Raw genomic sequence first — 20,652 nt, forward strand, 5'->3', positions numbered from 1 at the left:
TTTAATCTGGAAAGTAGGTTTGTGTGCTCTAGTTTTTGAGGAACTTAAAAACTATTGTTTATGGCAGCATAACAGAATGCAAGTCATATGAATGCTTTTCCAAGCATTGTTTATATAGAAGAACATTACACATACTTTGAACTTTGCATCCATTCTGACTGTGCACATTAACCTTGAATTATTCAGTGACAGGAAATGGTTTTTGTTTTTGTGATTCGTAGACAAAGAAAAGTGTTTTGATTCAGTACAAACTTTGGCATTAATCCAGAGCATGTCTCTTGCTATATTGCGAAAAATATGCATAGGATCCCACAATGGTTCTATGAATGTGAATGTTGACAGTTCCCAACATGATGGAGTTAATAATAATGAATCTGACATTGATTGTACCAAAAATGGTGCAAGGTGTTCTCCAAGGGTGCCTCTAATTAGGCGCTTATCTAAATACACAACTTTTCCTAAAGATGTGAACTCTGAATTGAAGTTTCTAGACCACCTAAGTTCTTTACCAAGACCAACAAAAAACAACGATTATTCAAAAAGTTGTGTGATTTTTGTTACACCTGAAGATGATATAAAAAGTGAGCGCTTTGATGAAGATGTGGACAGAAATCCACAAGATATTGAGCTAAGAAGACTTATGATTGCAAAGTGTGATAGTGTTAATTGTTCCATGTGCTTTAATGTGACATGCAACAAAAACATTAGGACTTCCAATGAAACGTGCAATTTTTTTCCACAGAATTATTTTTCACCCGTAGGACTTTGTGAAGTAAACAAAGAAATGAATAGTATTAAAGGAAGTGTAAATTCAAGAAAAGAGAGACCTACAACTGATAATATGCTAAATCAAGGTTCCTGCAGTCACAGTGAATTCAAAGCTAAAGTTCTTAGTGAAGCACTTGAAAAGGTAATTGGTTGTGACGATGGTGGCAGTAGATCTAAGAAATGTACATGTAGGGATATATATGAACCAAACGAGAATAAGATGGCTCATGTAAATCAAACTAATGATTTGTTTGGATATATTGGTACTGATGTAAATACAAACATCAAATGTCATAAAAGCTACTCGGTTAACTCTGGCACTGTGAGACATGTGCCAAAGGTGGTCAGTAAGAATGAAATTATTGACAAAAATGCTGACAAGTGTATAGATGTGCAGCAAAAATTAAAGACAATCAAAGCAGACATTGAAAAGTTTGACGGAACAGAAGAAAACAAGAGAAAACAGCAAGAAGCTAGTGTGAGAAATGCTCAAAGAATACACGAATTGAAAAATGAGATTACATTGATAGATTCAATCAGTGCTGACAGTGACAATGTTATTGATAGACAGCACAACATGAGAGAAGACTCATCACTGAGTGCTAATGCTGAAAATGATGACTCTTTACTTCTCAAGTTTAGGGCAAATATATGTAAAGATACAAGTACTGTAAATTACCCTTTAACGTCAACCCCTAAAATTGAAAGAGCGAAGCTAAGGTCTTGCTTGTCAATGGGGGTCATGAAAACAGAAAAACACAATGTTGTGCGGTTTGAAGCGCCACCTAAACCATTGCGAAGGAGTAAAAGTGTCTCTAAAGATGGAACTGAGTGTGACATGAAATACAGACATTACACACAGAATTGGTTGAGGAAACTGCATGTTTGGAATTCCCTCTATGATATGGAGGGGTATCCAGCAGATGTGTTTGAGGTCTTGGATTGTCAGGAGGAGGTAAATTCAAGATTGAAGTTGTATAATTTAGGCTGTGTTTTGGGTTCATTACAGACTACTTTACACTGTTATGGGTTCATAAGGGACGACCATACATCTGTATGGGTTTATAAAGGACTTCATTGCATGCTTATATATTTTATTGCAATTTGATAGTTTAAGTAATTCACTGCTCACACTTAAATATTTCAACAACTGTAGTTCCTGTGAAAGATCTTTCTTCTTGAAGATGCGTCTTTTTGGGGTTAGTGAATAATTTATGACCTTAATTTATGCAATAATAGCAATTGGTTCTCTTCACAATTTATCTTTTCAAACAGTCATTTTTATTCCCCCTTTCGAAGAATAGGGGGTATATAGTTTTCGCACTGTCCGTCAGTCTGCCAGTCAGTCTGTCTGTCAGTCTGTCAGTATGTCACACTTTTCGTGTCGGCTCTCTAATTGAAATAGTTTTCATCCGATCTTTATGAAACTTGGTCAGAAGTTGTATCTAAACAATATCTAGGTCAAGTTTGAATATGGGTCATGCCTGGTCAAAAACAAGGTCACGGGGTCGAAGAAACAGATCCAAGGGAAGTAATAAGCTTTAAATGGACATAATAATCTGACCTGCCAAATTATATATTTTTGTTAAATAAATCAAAGCAGCGCAGTAGGCGGCATTGTGTTTATGACAAACACATCCTGGTAAAAGGTCAAGGTCATCCTTCAAGGTCTAAGGTCAAAAATACAAATCCAAGGGAAGTAATAAGCTTTAAAGGGAGATAATTATTCAATATTGAACATAGCAACCTGATATTTGTCATGCATATGTATCTCATGCAGCTGCACATTTTGAGTGGTGACTCTACAGTCACGGTAGTGGCTTTTAATTATTTGCTACTAAAAATAGAGAATTGTTAGAGACCATTATTTTCAAGGGAAGTAATTTATATAATTATAAATCTCAGATTATATATTTCCTTACCAAGTATTTAAGTTCTTTTCACAGTTACTGTACAGATTTTTATTTTGATTATTTATAACTCAAATGATTGATTTGTCAAAGGTTTTTTTTCAATGATATAATTATCATTTCTTTCCTGTATTAATTTATGAATGGCAGGGTTCATTACATACCTGTGGACTTATGTCCATAGATACATGATGAACTCTGGCTATGATCTCTGATAAACCACAGGCCTTGGTTGTCAGTGATGTCTGACTTGGTCATTTTTGACTGTCTACACCCCCCCCCCCCCCCTGGTTGGATTGGACAAAATCGAAGGGAAGTAATAAGCTTTAAAGGGAGATGATTTCTGTACCTGCCAATTGATAAATGTAAATTTTATTTCAAAGCGGCGCAGTAGTAGGGGGCATTGTGTTTCTGACGAACACATCTCTTGTTTCTGGCAAGTTTAACAAAGTACAATTATTTGTATCTGCACATATTTTTTATACTTTTTTTCATAATTTACAATTGTATTTTTGTTTACTTACTATTGGTAAAGCAACAATGTTTTTCTTGTTGCTGACATTCAAATAAACTTAAAATAATGCAATTATTTACTTAAGTCACTGTTGGTTTTTGTGTGTGTCAAATTTGGGGCTTCATTACCATCCTCAAAATATTCCCAAATGACTTTCTAAAATTCCCAATTGAAGGTGTCCAAAGTATTAAAAAAAAGAAATGTATTTTTTTTTGTTATTTTCCCTGTCCAACTCTTACAGTGAAACTTAAGAGTAAATATTGTATTAAACACACTTATTCTCAATTTTTAAGTATTAGTAACTTCCAAGTTTTAGTCAAAACATTGTGATTTTTCTCAATCCCAAAATGGTGAAAAAAAAACACTGGTAAGTTTTGACATTTATTTAACTGTAAACAAATTTAAGTGATTACAAAACTATTTAAAATAACCACTTTATCATACTGAAAGAAATCGGCAACTTAAGATTGCTTAAGGGATTGTTTTTCTATTTGTAGGCAGTCCATGAAGGTCACATTTGCATACAGCGGGACCAGTCCACTTCACCCCACCCTGACCGGAGCAAGTCTGAGGTCGGAGTACGGTGGGCCGATGTGGAGATCTCTGACACGGTTGCTGCAGATATGACAGAGACGTCAGTTGTGTTGAGGCACCACGAAGGTTTCAGTCGACCCAGACCTGTCTCCTGTGTTATTGGTATGTTTTATTTAACCCTTTCCCACTTAGATATGTATTTTTAGGCATTTGTAGTCCCTTAGAAAGTTAAATTTAATTATAAAGACCTTTCTTACTAGATTCAAGTTTTAACGGCTTCATCTGCAAACCTTGGATACTGATGAGCAGCAAACAGCATAGAACCTGAACAGACTGCAAGTTACTCGCAAGCTGTTCTGGTTTTAAGCTGTTTGGACATTTTCACTTTGCTTCTGAGTAGGAAAGAGCTTAGTGTATTTTTGCAAACATTCTTAGAAGGATGCAGTGACATAAATGTACTTTACCATGTCTTGTGCGCAACCATGTATGACGCTCTCCGACTTATTAAATTGAAACTTGGAGATAAAAAATTGAGTGTCATACATGGTATAAGCTCATAAGGAAAGAATTTCAACATTTTGACATGTACTCTTGATAACTCCTGTGTTTTTGATATGATATATGTAAAGTATTTGAAGTTTTTAAAGTTATAATATATTATAGAAGCGAAATGGCCCTTTTTAAGGATTCTTTAAGCATTCAAATCCTTTTCATTTAAAGCAAGACAATTTTCTATGGAAAAGGTTATTTTTTTCGAGACATGAAATATTGTTTATTATAAGTAAATGAGTAACATGTGATACTTTCCTTTGTTGACTCAGCAAATATATATGTGTAACACATATTAATCTTGGCACGAGATTGGTATTTTATTTTACATTTATCAGCATTTATATTTGCTGAATTGACACGGGTGACGTATTTACCATGTATAAATACCTGCAGAGGCAATCATAAATAATTGTCAGATTATATACCAGGGATGTTACATATAAATGGCGTGGTACAGAGGTGTTGATGGCTGTGGAAAGATTTACCAATTAGTCAAAATGTATAATAAAAAGCTGTTGCGTTGTTGTTTTTTTGCGTGTTGTTTTGGATGTTTATTCTGTATGTTATATGGTAAAAAAAGCTGTGAATGGAGAAGAATTTGATGTAAAATTTATTAGATTATGCATAAGCATTTTATTCAATGTAAATACCAGGGTTTTGATTGTGCAATATCGTCAAATTAAGGGTAAAGTCTTCAGTTTGCCTTTTAGTGGTTAATGTAATGGGCTTCACTGTCTTATTTACCTGTATTTATGATAAGGTCAGCTTAACTTTATAAAAACACAGACACATGTTATTGTTATTCAAACTCAGATTTGTAAATGTTTGTGTTTAATGATTATAAATCTTAAAAGACAAAAGACAAGTTTAGGGTTAGATACAGATGGAATGATAACTTTTATCTAAGCACCTGGTCTGTAAATATTTCATGTGTTTAATTGGATTAAATATCAGCTGATATTCAGAATCAATATTGTGTTTTATGATTAAATAAAGTAATTATGAAGTTTACCAAAGTAAATTGTTGCTTTGAAATAAAAATTAGTGTATTAAAAAGATGTTGTGAATTTGCAAAGAAAATTGGTGCTTTCTGACTGTATTGAAAGTAAGGAATATAAGTGAGAAAGTTGTGTGTTTAAATTGTGGTTTGGACAGGAAACATGGGGAAATATTAGAAATGTGTTGGTCCATGCACAAACTTTCATGAATTAGTGTGACACATGTGAGGAAATTATTTAATACTCCAATATACTGTCACTGAAGAATGCATGGCTTCAATGGATTAAAGAAAGAACATGAAAAGTGTATATTATAAATGTGATTTTTAAGATAGAAGCAGATTTAATATATAAAGAAGGAGTTGAAGATTTTGTGAGAATATTAACATGGCGGTGTGTCAAATACGACAACAGTGTTTCAGTACTTTCTTTCCTGAAGATACAAATTGGAATGATTATTTCGAACTAATTTGGTCTGCCCCCCATGATTCTGATATTCTCAATTCCTGGATCACAAGTAAGTACATACTCTGAAAGGATTGTTTTGTTATTATCACCTGACAAAGGCGGAGGGATAAAAAATTGGCGTTGTCCGTCCGTCTGTCCGTCCGTCTGTCCATAAGTCAGTCTGTCACAAACTTTTTAGGGCTATATCTTAGAAACTATATAAGATTTCAACATGAATCTTCATGGGTGTATAGATATACAATAGGCGAAGGCGGAGGATATCATTTCAATGATTTTGCTTGTTTGTACTGTTTCTTCTAGCTCATCTAAACCTTTCCCAATCAGAAGCAAAATGAAAATGGCTCTGTGCAAACTGCACAAAACCGCAACAGCCTGCGAGTAACTCCCAGTCTGTTCATGTTTGATGCTGTTTGCTGCTCATCAGTATTCAAGGTCACTGCAAAATTGAAAAATATAGAGATCTAATGATGTGACCTTCAAATGCAGCTACAGTGGACACTAAATATGTAGCAAGTAACACGATAGAATGAGTCATGCTCTGTTAACACCAGGCTTAATGTATCTACATTTAAGAGCGACCCAGATTAGCCTGTGCAGTCAGGGACAACACTTTCTGCCCAAAGTGGGTTCTTGTTTCAATAGTCATCCTTTAAACAAAAAATTCCATATTAAGCTAAAAAACTGAAAGTGTTGTCCCTGATTAGTCTGTGCAGACTGCACAGGCTTATCAGGGATGACACTCTCAGACTCTGCCTAGACTGGGACAATACTTAATTAAATGAATGAAGACTGGTTTCCTCATAGGGAGACTCAATTTACGGCACCCTGTTGTATTTCAGACCATAATATTCAGCTTTTTGATGAGCTGTTTGAGCGTGTCTTAGTCCAGGAATGGGACGCAGGTACATGGCCTACATATATATATGTGGCATGCCCTGTGAAAAAGGAGTTAAATGCATCTGTGTAAAGTTTCGTCCCAGATTAGCCTGTGCAGTCTGCACAGGCTAATCAGGTACGACACTTAAAGCTTTATCTAGATTTTTGCCAAGAAGAGACTTTCTTTAAACAAAAAATATTATAGAAGCAGAAAGTGTCATCCCTGATTAGCCTGTGCGGACTGCACAGGCTAATCTTGGACGACACTTTACCACATGCATTAAACGCCTTTTTCACAGAGCACGGCCTTTATATGATTCCTCTGTGCAGTCATGTTTGCCTATATATACTGTACAATCAGTGAATTTAGTGGACCTTTGGTCTTGTTTTATTTATTTTTAAGTTTTCTTCTGTTACATGTTGTTCATTATGAATGCTCCTTTTGTGTTGAAGTTCATTTGGAAATTAATAAAACACAGTGATACTATTGTTACAACAAAATAGGATTTGACACAGCTAATTATACATCATTTTTCTTTGAATTACCTGCTAGAAATAGCATTCTGCTTTGATAAATAAAAAATTCACCAATTTTTAAATTGCAATATGTTTGAAATTAACTTTATCATTTCCATTTAATAAATTATTTTATTTTAAAGAGTATACAGTCAAACCTGAATTCAGCGGTCAGTCAAGGGAAATGATCAAAATGACCGTTGTCCACAGGTGACCGTTGAATTCGGATCACAATTTTAAGAAGGTTGGCCAGTTGGTAGTATTACTACGTCGTTACCCCACCCAGTCGTTTGCGTATTACAGTGTAAAACAAATGCTCATTGCATTAACAAAGCATAATAACAGCATTAACTTACGCGTGCATATTGAATAATAGAGAATAATATCTTTTAGATTGATTTTATTTCATAATGTTAAATTAAACAATGACTTTATCAACGCTGGTATAATTGTTTTCTCATGCATCTCATTCATTCAGTAAATAACGTCCGTAAAAGTCTAAAAAGCGGATTCGGTGTCATAAACCGATAGTACGGTGTAATTGTACTGTTCTAATTCAAAGAAATAGCGGTCATTTAATTTCGCGATAATTACTTTCAACAAGTAATAAATTTAATAACTCTGATAAATTTTCTTTAGAATATACACCCACAATTATCCCCTGAAAAGAAACCTTCTCAACACCTTATAATTTGTTTACTCGCAGCGGGCCGCTTTTATAATATCATAGACAATTACCTCTTTCAGACGCTTTAAATGTTGCAAATCAGTCCATGTTTTGCCATAAAAGCTAATCACTAATCCTCTTATCGCCTTCTTATCAAAACACTCGCCAGCTTAATGTTGTTTTAACACTTAATCAGCGATACAGACCAATTGACTTTGTCACGCGCTAATGCGTTATGCATGCAGACGATAATTGCTATTAATAAACATTGTTATTGTTAATGTCACCTGTTTAAAGTGATATTATGGGCATCTAACAGTTTATAGCTGGCTATTGCAACCGTTGTTTATTTTTGGTATTTTCACTTCATATACAATGTAAACTTATATTTGTTAATTCAGCATCAACATACTAAAACAATATCCCGGAGAGAGAAAAAAATGCATTTGAATATCAACCGTCTTTTCGTTAAACAACTGATCATGCATGTACGATGTGAACCTAAATTTAGTTTAAGTGCAGATTCGTTCATACGACACATAGACACAATTTTGTTTTACGGATCATTTCGGCTTAGAGGAGTGGGTTAGTCATGTAAAATAACGAATATAAAATATATTTTTAATAAACAACTGGTAGCAAAATGAGTTGCAGACAATTGGTCTTTTAATGCAATTAAAATGAAAATTCAATTATAATGGTGAAACAATTTTACATACCGGTCATGGATGCACAAATTGTTTGTTTACTCGCAGCGGGCCGCTTTTATAGTATCAAAGACAATTACCGCTATCAGACGCTTTTACCGCAAAATAGACGGACACATGATGTGCTGTGTTTTTAATTTTCGCTACTCGAGACGACTCGAGACGACTGACGCGTGACCGTTGATTTCAGGTCAAACATGAATTTCGGAGTGGAATGTAGTGGCCGTTGGCCGTTATGGACAGGTGGCCGTTGAATTCAAGTGTAATTTAGAGTGTTTTTCGTCGGCGGGATTCCAGACTGACCGTTGTCTGCAGGTGACTGGTAAATTCAGGTGGCCGTTAGGTCAGTTTCGACTGTAGTTGTGTATTTTAAGTGTCAATAAATAATTGATTTCCAAATGAAGTAGTTACTTATTTACTGTATTAATCTACATTTCTATTATGCATAACTAATTATGATTAATTTTGGGTTTCATTTCAGTTACACATATAGCCACTGCCTGTCTACTCATATATCCATATTTTAATCCACCCCTCACAACAAAGTTGTAATGTGAAAAAAACTACATGTTTCCTATTTGGCAATATCCTCTTTACCAGAAGTGCATTTTTGGTTGTAAATCTGTCTGTTGTATAAAAACATAATCTTGTATTAAAGTAACATAAATACTCAAAAGCAACTTATATTTTGCAAAATATTTTGTAAAATAAAGTTAACCCATAACAAATCAGTGTTCCGTAAAGCAATAGCCAAAAAATTGAACGCTAGATGAGGTATGGTAACATAGATTTAACAAGATACAAAATGCTTGTTTTTATTTTTTGTGCGACTTTATATTCCATATTAATTTCCCGCCACGATATCCTAACATTTACTTGATAACGCAAGACTCGCCTCGGGCAGCGTATTAATGAGAACTATGTGTGCTTCCGAAGCCAATTTTGAGTGTTTATGGGCCTTTAACACTGTTGTCCTTTCTAGACATGATTGTCAAATACAAGTTATTGAAACAGTTAAGAATTGGTCTTAAACATATCAATATTTTGTTAGTTCTTGTTGTCATTCCTGACAATATAAAGGAGCAAGGGTCATAACTTGAATAATTTCTACTTTAAATTATGTACATTTTCATGTCAGAAAGGTTTGCTTTTAAAAAACAGAAGAAAAATGTATTCAAAACCTAAAAACAACAAATGTATTCAAAACCTTTATATAACACATACTCCAACTTCGCAATGAAAAACAAGTTATTAATTCCTTATGTTTTAAAGCCTGTCATAATATGCTGATAGGCTGACTTTGTTTAGATCAGGAAGTGATAATTTTTTTATGTGAGAATGGTTTGTATCCAATGCTACCTCAGACACTTAGACGATGCTTCTAAGGTTACAAATCACTAAATTGGAATTTTGTGTTTTTTCTTAACAGTTATATGCAAATAATTGCTCAAAGTGACATCTTGTTCAAAACAGTTACTAGTGCAGTAAATTAACAATTTTGGACATGTATGCAGCCTTGTTACAAAAAAAGTGGACAGGGAGGTTATATGATTAATATTATAACAACCAAAATATAAAGGTTATACCTTTATTAAGAAAATAAACATGGCATAAAATCATTTCACATTAAAAATTCTTGACACATTATTAAACTTTTTATGTCCCCCACTATAGTAGTGGGGGACATATTGTTTTTGCCCTGTCTGTTGGTTGGTCTTTTGGTTGGTTGGTTTGCGCCAACTTTAACATTTGCAATAACTTTTGCAATATTGAAGATAGCAACTTGATATTTGGCAAGCATATGTATCTCATGGAGCTGCACATTTTGTGTGGTGAAAGGTCAAGGTCATCCTTCAAGGTCAAAGGTCAAATATATGGGTCAAAATCGCTCATTTAATGTACACTTTTGCAGTATTTCAATATACAAGATAGCAACTTGATATTTGGCATGCATGTGTATCTCATGGAGCTGCACATTTTGAGTGGTGAAAGGTCAAGGTCATCCTTCAAGGTCAGATGTCAAATATATGTGGCTAAATCGCTCATTTTATGAGTACTTTTGCAATATTGAAGAAAGCAACTTGATATTTGGCATGCATGTGTATCTCATGGAGCTGCACATTTTGAGTGGTGAAAGGTCAAGGTCATCCTTCAAGGTCAGAGGTCAAATATATGTGGCCCAAATCGCTTATTTTATGAATGCTTTTGCAATATTGAAGATAGCAACTTGATATTTGGCATGCATGTGTATCTCATGGAGCTGCACATTTTGAGTGGTGAAAGGTCAAGGTCATCCTTCAAGGTCAAATATATGGGTCAAAATTGCTCATGTAATGTCACTTCTGCAATATTGAAGCTTTCAATTTTATATTTGAAATGCATGTGTATCTCATGGACCTGCACATTTTGACATTTTGAGTGGTGGTCAAGGTCATCCTTCAAGGTCAAACGTCATATAGGGGGACATTGTGTTTCACAAACACATCTTGTTGTTTTGAAAATTGCTTATTTTTATCTTAAGTTGCGGTTTAGTAGTTTCTCATTATTGTTTTCTGTTATCAGTTTTAGCTATAGTTATCATTTGCATGGCATATATAAAAATAATATATTGACTCGTTCTTCAGAGTAGATGTTGTTATTCTTTACTCGTTTTTTTATGTACTCATGTTCACATATATTACATCATATTATACTAACATGTAAATATATTGTTGATGATGATGATGATGATGATGATGATGATGATGATGATGATGATGATGATGATGATTATGATGAGGAATATGTTGATTTGAAACAGATTAGTGATGATAATGCGCATGATGATGATGTTATCAGCTGTTATTACATATACCCCCTACGTGTTATTTAATACTTTCTCATATTAACAACTTGTACAATAATCTCCTCAATGAAGGAAATGTAACAAATAGTTTGCACGGCCATTCTGCTTAACTAGGCCTAAGGATTGATTTTAGATTAATATTAATAATGCAACCAGATGCCTTATTAGTAACCATTAAAAAATAAAAAGATAATTCCAGACCAACACACGTCGATACTGGTCACATGATGGTGACGCCTGAGTGGAGTGTGGTGTTTTGGTGTTTTTTATCCATGAACTGCGCTCTGTGAAAATGGGTATTAATGCATGTGCGTAAGATGTCGTCCCAGATTAGCCTGTGCAGTGTGCACAGGCTATTCAGGGATGACATTTTCTGTTTTAACTGGATTTCTGGATTTTCACTAAGAAGATACTTCCTTTAAACAAAAAAATTTCTTAAAAGCGTAAAGTAACGCCGCTATCTGTCAAGGCTAATCTGGGACGATACTTTTAACAAATGCATTAAACCCCGTTTTCGCATGGCAAGGCTCAGAGCTAAACCTTTTGGTTTCAGAGGGAAGTTCGTGCCTGTTCGAGCGGTTACGCGCGTTAGGCAGTGAAATTAACCTGCAGCCCTATGGCAGCCTGCGCAATCTCTATGAGATGAGGCGGCGTGACATCGACAGGCAGAAAAACCGACGGGTAAGGCCCTGTTTCATTTACATTTTCCAAGCAATTGGTCCTATTTAACCCTTTCCCATTTAGAAGCAAAGTGAAAATGGCTATGTGCAAACAGCATAAAACCAGAACAGCCTGCGAGTAACTCGCAGTCTAATCAGGTTTATGCCGTTTGCTGCTCATCAGTATCTAAATGTTTGGAGATGAAGCATTAAAAACTTGCATCTCATAAGAAAGGTCTTTTATTTAATTTGACTTTATAAGGGACTTCAAATGTGTGAAAATGCGTATCTAAGTGGTAAATGGTTAACCTACATTCATAAATCAATGAGTGCCAATGTGTGAAAATGCGTATCTAAGTGGTAAATGGTTAACCTACATTCATAAATCAATGAGTGCCAATGTGTGAAAATGCGTATCTAAGTGGTAAATGGTTAACCTACATTCATAAATCAATGAGTGCCAATGTGTGAAAATGCGTATCTAAGTGGTAAATGGTTAACCTACATTCATAAATCAATGAGTGCCAATGTGTGAAAATGCGTATCTAAGTGGTAAATGGTTAACCTACATTCATAAATCAATGAGTGCCAATGTGTGAAAATGCGTATCTAAGTGGTAAATGGTTAACCTACATTCATAAATCAATGAGTGCCAATGTGTGAAAATGCGTATCTAAGTGGTAAATGGTTAACCTACATTCATAAATCAATGAGTGCCAATGTGTGAAAATGCGTATCTAAGTGGTAAATGGTTAACCTACATTCATAAATCAATGAGTGCCAATTTGTGAAAATGCGTATCTAAGTGGTAAATGGTTAACCTACATTCATAAATCAATGAGTGCCAATGTGTGAAAATGCGTATCTAAGTGGTAAATGGTTAACCTACATTCATAAATCAATGAGTGCCAATGTGTGAAAATGCGTATCTAAGTGGTAAATGGTTAACCTACATTCATAAATCAATGAGTGCCAATGTGTGAAAATGCGTATCTAAGTGGTAAATGGTTAACCTACATCATAAATCAATGAGTGCCAAAGTGTGAAAATGAAATATTTAAAAATTGCAAAGAGTCCTAAGCCCATTGTACAAGTATTGGACTCAGAATGCGCTCCACAGTCAAAGTTTGGTAAGGACCGGAAAAACAAACATCTTTATATACATGCGAGAACTTTTCGAATAAGTCAGTTATTATAAAAATGGCTGTAGAAGATAAGGGTAATGACTGAAAATACAAGCATATCTACATAAAAGAAGGACTTTTCAAATTAATCATTAACAATTAGAAATGGCTGTAACGGGAAAGATGGCCGCTTTTTAAATAATAATTGCTTCCAAGCAACCAAGTTTAACTTAGTATACATTGAAGATTTAAACATTTGTTCATAATTATCCTCCGCCAAATGCGGAGGGATATAGTTTCGGCTTCTTCCATTAGTCTGTCCGTCCGTCTGTCACAAAATTTGTTGGTCTATATCTCAGAAACTATATAAGACTAAAACTGAATAGGTGTATAGATATTAATAAGGTGAAGGCAGGGGGATATCAATTCAATGAATTTGCTTGTTAATGCTTTATTTAATAAGATCATATCCATAACTTAATGATTTGTTCATCGCTCATTGAATTCATGATTAACATAAATGTAACAACTCATTGTCATTCTGTACTTTTGCACTCGATTTAATTTAAATTTAAATAACACTTTGAAGTATCAATTTCATTTTAACCAAAAAAACTTCTAAATAAATTCTAGATCTTCCCACGATCTGTTATATTTACAAATTCCTGTCACAAATAAGAATTGCAAAAAACAATTATGCTTTAACCGCTTTTGACACAACCCCCCACTGTAATATTAATACCCTGCTATCATTTATACCTCCATTGGTACACTCTATTATTTTAGTCAGTTAATTGGCCCCATACTTATGTTTAAGGACAATAACATTGGGTTGTTAATCTTCTGTTAAGACTTCCTTAGTGGCATGTGTTAGGTTGTCTGTTCAAATGTTAGTTTAACACTTGAATATAAACATGTTAGCCGTGCTCTGAGAAAAGGGGGTTTAACCCTTTGCATGCTGGGAAATTTGTCGTCCGCTAACATGTCGTCTGCTGAATGTCTAAAATTAGCATTTTCTTCATTTTTTTTCAAAGAATACTATCAGAATAGCAAACAGTTTGGATCCTGATGAGACGCCACGTTTTGTGGCGTCTCATCTGGATCCAAACTGTTTGCAAAGGCCTTTAAAATTCGGTTCCAGCACTAAAAGAGCTAATGCATGTGTGTAAAGTGTCGTCCCAGATTAGCAGTCCTAAGGGCCGACACTGTCCGCCTAAATTTGATTATGCGCTAAGAAGAGACTTTCTTTAAACTAAAAATATCTTAAAATGCGTAAAGTTTCGTCCCTGATTAGCCTGTGTGGACTGCACAGGCTAATCTGGGACAACAATTTGCACACATGCATTAAACGCCTTTTTCACAGGGCACGGCCCATATCCTTTTTCAACTCAATATCAGTATCTTACAGTAGCTTTCAAAAGCTGCCAAATTCCTTTTAAGATTTTGCATACAATTGTTTCTTTAAAATTTAATTTGTTTGTATTTCAACTTAAGTTAGTTTTTGTGCTCTGAAGATTATTCAGGAAGATGTATGTTGGTATTGAGTATCCAGGGTTTAGTGTTAGACTGAGGTATCTCATCTTGAAATGTAAAGCACATACAACACTTTTGAACGCAACCCTAGATATGTTATCAGTGAGTAAACCATAACATATTAAAACATATTTATTAGTACAAAATAAAAGAATGGTAATTCCAAATTTTTTTTTATTGAAAAAAATAAAATTGTTGGTGCAAAGATTAAATGAGCAGCATTGGAGGAAAACTGGGCTTACTGCATTTGCCATATTGTTGTCCCCAATTAGCCTGTGCAGTCTGCGCAGGCTTATAAGGGAATACACCCTCTTCTTTTTTGGTATTTTTTGTTTACTTCTAAGGCCAAGAAAAAAAAAAGGACCGTTTCCGGTCTCCTTGGAAAAAAAACAGGGTCGGTAGGTAGTTTTTTTTTTTTTTTTTTTTTTTTTTTTTCTTTCGGGTACTAGAATGGATCACCAAGACTACTAAAGCTTATAAGAAGAAATACATGTATATATATATATGTGTTGTTTGCTTGATATTACATCTTATATTGATAAATATATGTATAATATTTGCTTTGTTTGCTTTTTTCCATATTTATTGCAGAATGTATTAATAAAATTTCATTAACTTGTTTAAAACAAGTACAAATTTTTTTTTTTTTTCGGCACCCCAATAAAAAGTTAAGGGTCGGCGCCGATTCGGAAGACACAGTCGGGCGACCGGAAACCGACCTATTTTTTTTTTGGCCTAAGTAAAAATCCTGTTAAAGTTGAAAGACACTAACGCAAATGTATTAAGCCCAGTTTTCCTAGGAAATGTCTTACATGGACAGCTGAAAATGAACCTGAAACAAATATAAAATAGCTCTGCATGTGTCCAAAATTGTTATTGGTGAACTATGACAACCTCTGTAAGTCAATCACTCTCTGGAAGGGTTTGTTTACGTCATGTTTTGTTGACTAAAGTAGTGGGAGCGTGTTTGTGCGTGAGTTATAGACCCCATTGATCTCAACTTATAGTCAACAATTAGTTTGACTAATTGTGGAGTTTTAAAGCTACCTTCACAATGTTAATTTTTGGTTGAAGGAAATACATTCTTTATTAACCCTTTCAGTGCGGGAACCGAATTTTGAAGGCCTTTGCAAACAGTTTGGATCCAGATGAGACACCACAGAACGTGGCGTCTCATCAGGATCCAAACTGTTTGCAATTCTGATAATATTCTTGGAAAAAAATCGAAGAAAATGCTAATTTTAGAAATTCAGCAGACGACATATTAGCGGACAACAAATTTCCCAGCATGCAAAGGGTTAAGATTCATAAAACCAATGTATTTAGATAATACTTTTCTGTAAGATTTATTTATTAATTGTTCACTTTAATATGATGATTATTATTGTTGACATTATGAATATTGTATTAGTTCTGTTTTCCTTTTTCTTCTTGCTTGTTATATGATGATTATTATTAGCATTGTTATCATTATTATGCACCTTGTAAATATTCCTTGCATTATCAATATTCATAGATAAAAAATATAAATACTTTAACAAAAAGGATTTTCAGTGTTATCTGATTAAAATTTTCAATTTAAGTATGAACTTTTTTGTAAACATCATTTATCATGTTTGATATGTTATCTATGAAACATGTCAACAGGTTTATCAAATTTCTTCAGAGTGAGTGTAAATTAATAACCACACTGTGTTTATAAAAGTCTCTTAAATTTGAATTTTACTGAGATTAAAATATTAACAAATATTTTTTGTATTGCTTTTTACTGAAAGGTAATGTAATTATGGGCAGTAGAACATGTTCATTAGCACTAATTGCGTGTAACAACTGCTTTAACGTTTGATCAAATTGTTATTGTTGTATTTATGTCAAGTATTAATGAAAGTATTAATGAAAGTCAAAGTGAGATTGACAATTGGTGAAATTACTTCCTAGAAAGTGGATACTTGAAAGTCAATCATAAGATTTTATCCATTCTATTTTTCATCTTGGTGATCGCTTGGTGGTTGTGTGGATTAAAAGTCACTTTTATTGAAAAAGCGTAGAATATAAGAATGATATGCAAATTTAGTGACATTATTTTAAAATTAGATGATAAAAAGACAAATGGAAAGAAAGCATTATGCGCTCGGGTAATTGTTAATATGTAGTTTGGAAAATATTGGATGTATAGATAAGTTGTTGCCACTGCTCAGGATGCTTTGTGATTTTAATTATATGCATACTGCAATTGAGCCAAATTTGAATTATAAACTGGAAATATATATATATATATATACATATATATATATATAGATGTATATTATAAAATGGAAAAAGTTTACCACCAAATATGAATGGGAACAAATTGAAATTGAAATTATATATTGAAAAAAAAAGTTGTTTTATTGAAATAAGTTAATCAAAAATGTTTCTTTGTAATTTTGTATTGCATATAAGAAAATTTTCATCATGAATTTTTTTTTAGCAGCAGCATATTGACAATGGTTTATTAACCATTGTCAATATGGTTAATAGGCGGAGGGATATTGTTTTGGCTTTGTCCGTCCTTCCGTCCGTTCGAAGCCATATCTCGGAAGTGCTTTGGCGGATTTCATTGAAGCTTGGTATGAGTATATATATATTAATAATAGGATGATGCACGCCAAATGGCATTGTACACCATCTGTTAATAACAGAGTTATAGCCCTTTGTGTCTTGAAAAAATGCTTTTTTGTGTGTCCTGAGCCATATCTTGGAAGTGCTTTGGCGGATTTCATTGAAACTTGGTATGAGTGTCCAGAAGCATATTTGCGGGGAATATCAATTCAACGAATTTGCTTGTTCATAAGGTATTGGCTAATATATGTTAGTCAATATTCTTACTAAACTTTTTAGGTTTTTTTTCTTAATGTTTGACATTTGTTTGACCATCATGTTCAATTTGGTGTTAATAAAAGCTGTTTTGAGGCTTTAGTCAAACTCAACCAAGTGTTTTAGGAGGAATTTGTTCATATTCTTAAATCCAAGATTTGGGATTGCTCGTGAGCTGACAGACAGTCTGTCATAAGCAGATTGGGTAATCAAATATCACCTTCTTAGTTCAGCAAAAAAAAAATCGAAAATGTTCATAATACTAGGGCTTAATGTCAGTCTTTTTGAAATACAATTAATTTAATCTAAGGCTGAGCGAAAAACTATCAATTAAAGAACAGGTTAATAGCTCACTTACAGCTTACATAAAATATGTTATTTGTTATATGTTATATGTTGACGCTTCAACCAATCAATTCTCTCCTTTCATAATCGATGTGTTGACACCTCTTTCAATCCAATATCTTCTTTCATTTCTGATGTTGATACCTCATCGAATCGAATCCCCTCTTGCATTTCAGATGTCCACACTTCAACCAATCAAATATCTTCTTTCATTTTAGATGTCAACGCCTCATCCAATCAAATCTCGTCTGCAGCGGTCGCCACAGAAACTGCAGAAGCAGCCTGCCCTGGTGCGTTCCAGTAGCATGCCAGAGTGCCTCGACAAGCTGCACAAGCGACGCAAAATGCATCATTTATTAGGTATGCTTATTTCAAGGTTTTTTCCTTGTTGTTGTGAAGTGGCCTTTGACCCCTTACTTTTCTTTTTGATGAGTTGCAAACTTGTCAAAATTGTGATAAAATGAGTGGCAAAAGTTTTTAAGTTGTGAAAGATCGAGTCTCAAATTTTTTTAAAGTGTGTAATTTTTTGGTTTACAATTGTTAAATTTCAAGAAAAATAGGCAAGTCTTTTCCTATGCAAGATGAAGATCAATGATATTAGCTGTTAACACTGTACTTTGCATGCTTATATTGTATCTTTGTAACTTATAACTTAAGACTTGGTGATCAGAAGTATTGAAAAAATGGCCGTATAAATTATTTCACCAAATAAAATGTGAAAAGTAGCAGAAATATCTGGTTAATGTCTAGTTTAAACAAAAGATCTGTTGTTTATTTAAATTTCCAAATCATCTGTGTATCTTAAATTCTAAATTTGACAGTGCAGGGTATCAACAAATTTAATTTATAATGAAAAGGAAGCTATTTCAAGGAAGTATTAGGAGCTTAAAAGAATGTCAGTACAAATATTTTAGTTACAGACTGCTCAATATTTGGCATGTTTACTTAATAATTGAAAATGATAAGTGCCAAAACAACACATGATTGATTAGACTTAGATTTAATAAGGAAGCTTACTGATTAGTGTTTATTCATCCTATTTATAACCTTGCCCAACTGCTATCACTGATAATTATTTGATTAAATTTGATTTGGTATTACATACTGATTAAGACCAAACCCTGATTACGTAATTGAGATATATCTGTAGGTATTTGTTGTGACAGGGGACACTGTTTAATTACATTTAAAAGATCATTTAAAACAAGCTTTGTTGGAAATTTGTAATAGAAGCTGTGATTGGTGGGACTGTTTGGATTGAACAAATTTGGTAGATTTGATGAATGAATGAAGGATTTGAATGGATATGATGCAAATATAAACCCAATGCTGATCAGAACTGGTAAGTTGTATTTCAATTCGTTATCAGTGTAGCTGTTTAAGCCTTTACCACTAAGATATGCATTTTAACGCATTTGTAGTCCCAGAGAAAGTTAAATTAAATTAAAGACCTTTCTTCCCAAATTCAAGTTTTCAAGGCTTCATTTCCTACCCTTAGATACTGATGAGCAGCAAACAGCATTAAACCTGAACAGGTTGCAAGTAACTTGCAGGCTGTTCTGGTTTAATGCTGTTTGCACATAGCCATTTTCACTTAGCATCTAAGTGGGAAAGGGTTTACCCAGCTTTTCACCTTTACATTGTACCAGCAGACCCGCATGAATACACTCTATTCATTCCATTGCTGATTTGAGCATAATCCCGTTGGAACATTGACAACGTCACCGTTTCTTGTTTTAATAGTCATAATCTTATTCATGAAAAATTATCATAGTTTTCAAAAAATATTTGACTGTTTCTCCTAATATCTGTCCTGATGGTGCTCTTTTTAAACCTATACAGAAATATCTATAAAAAAAATACAACTACTGGATTGGGATGAGAAGTATTGAAAAAATGGCCAGGCATATTATTTCACTAAATAAAATTTGACAAGTATCAAATGATATTTGGCCAATGTCTTGTTTTTATGCCCCTAGTAGGGTGGCATATAGCAGTTGAACTGTCTGTCAGTCTGTCCGTCTGTCCAAAAACTTTAACATTGCCCATAACTTTTGCAAAATTGAAGATACAAAAAATGTAGCAACTTGATTTTTGGCATGCATGTGTATCTCATGGAGCTGCACATTTTGAGTGGTGAAAGGTCAAGTTCATCCTTCAAGGTCAAAGGTCGAATATTCGGCTTCAAAGTGGCGCAGTAGGGAGCATTGTGTTTCTGACAAACACATCTCTTGTTGACAATTATCTTTTTATGCTCCCCCAAAATTTATTTTGGGGGGAGCATATAGTCGCCGCTTCGTCTGTCCGTCCGTCCATCTGTGCAAAATTTTTGTCCGGACTATTTCTCAGCAACTAATGACGGGAATTCAATGAAACTTTATGAGAAGCTTCACTACCAAGAGGAGATGTACATATTATCAGCGGGTTCTGGTTGGATGATTTTTCACAGAGTTATGGCCCTTTGAAATTCTTTATAAAAAAATTCTTGTCCCCCAAACTACTGTGCCCTCAAGACATTTCCCTTTATCTGAATATATAGTGCAATATTGTGACAAAAAAAAACTTTGGGGAGCATCACCAGTCTCCGACGGTTTCTTGTTTCAAAATGTTCCATACCATTCAGTGTATTTTAGATGAGACATTCAGCAGTGCTGGGTATCTTTAAATTTTAATAATAATTGTTTTACATTCCTGCGTTTAAAGGAAGATATTTCAAGGAAGTACAGGATTTATGCTGTTTGCTGCTCATCAGTATCTTAGGGTTGGAAATGAAGCCTTTT

General features: G+C 34.0%; 1 protein-coding gene across 8 annotated transcripts in view; it reads left to right on the top strand.

Annotated features, from left to right (window-relative positions):
- Positions 1–20,652, top strand: part of LOC127836694 (rho guanine nucleotide exchange factor 4-like) — a 139,174-nt gene that overhangs the window by 97,876 nt on the left and 20,646 nt on the right. For 7 of the 8 annotated variants that reach the window (XM_052363384.1, XM_052363385.1, XM_052363387.1 and 4 more), the window contains 4 exons: positions 3,690–3,888; positions 6,584–6,646; positions 11,909–12,036; positions 18,091–18,232. In XM_052363384.1, coding sequence (XP_052219344.1) covers positions 3,690–3,888; positions 6,584–6,646; positions 11,909–12,036; positions 18,091–18,232 — 532 coding nt within the window. The remainder of the gene's footprint in view (positions 1–3,689; positions 3,889–6,583; positions 6,647–11,908; positions 12,037–18,090; positions 18,233–20,652) is intronic. The other variant, XM_052363386.1, reaches the window with a different exon arrangement.

This window comes from Dreissena polymorpha, chromosome 6 (assembly GCF_020536995.1).
Source record: "Dreissena polymorpha isolate Duluth1 chromosome 6, UMN_Dpol_1.0, whole genome shotgun sequence".
Taxonomy (NCBI): domain Eukaryota; kingdom Metazoa; phylum Mollusca; class Bivalvia; order Myida; family Dreissenidae; genus Dreissena; species Dreissena polymorpha.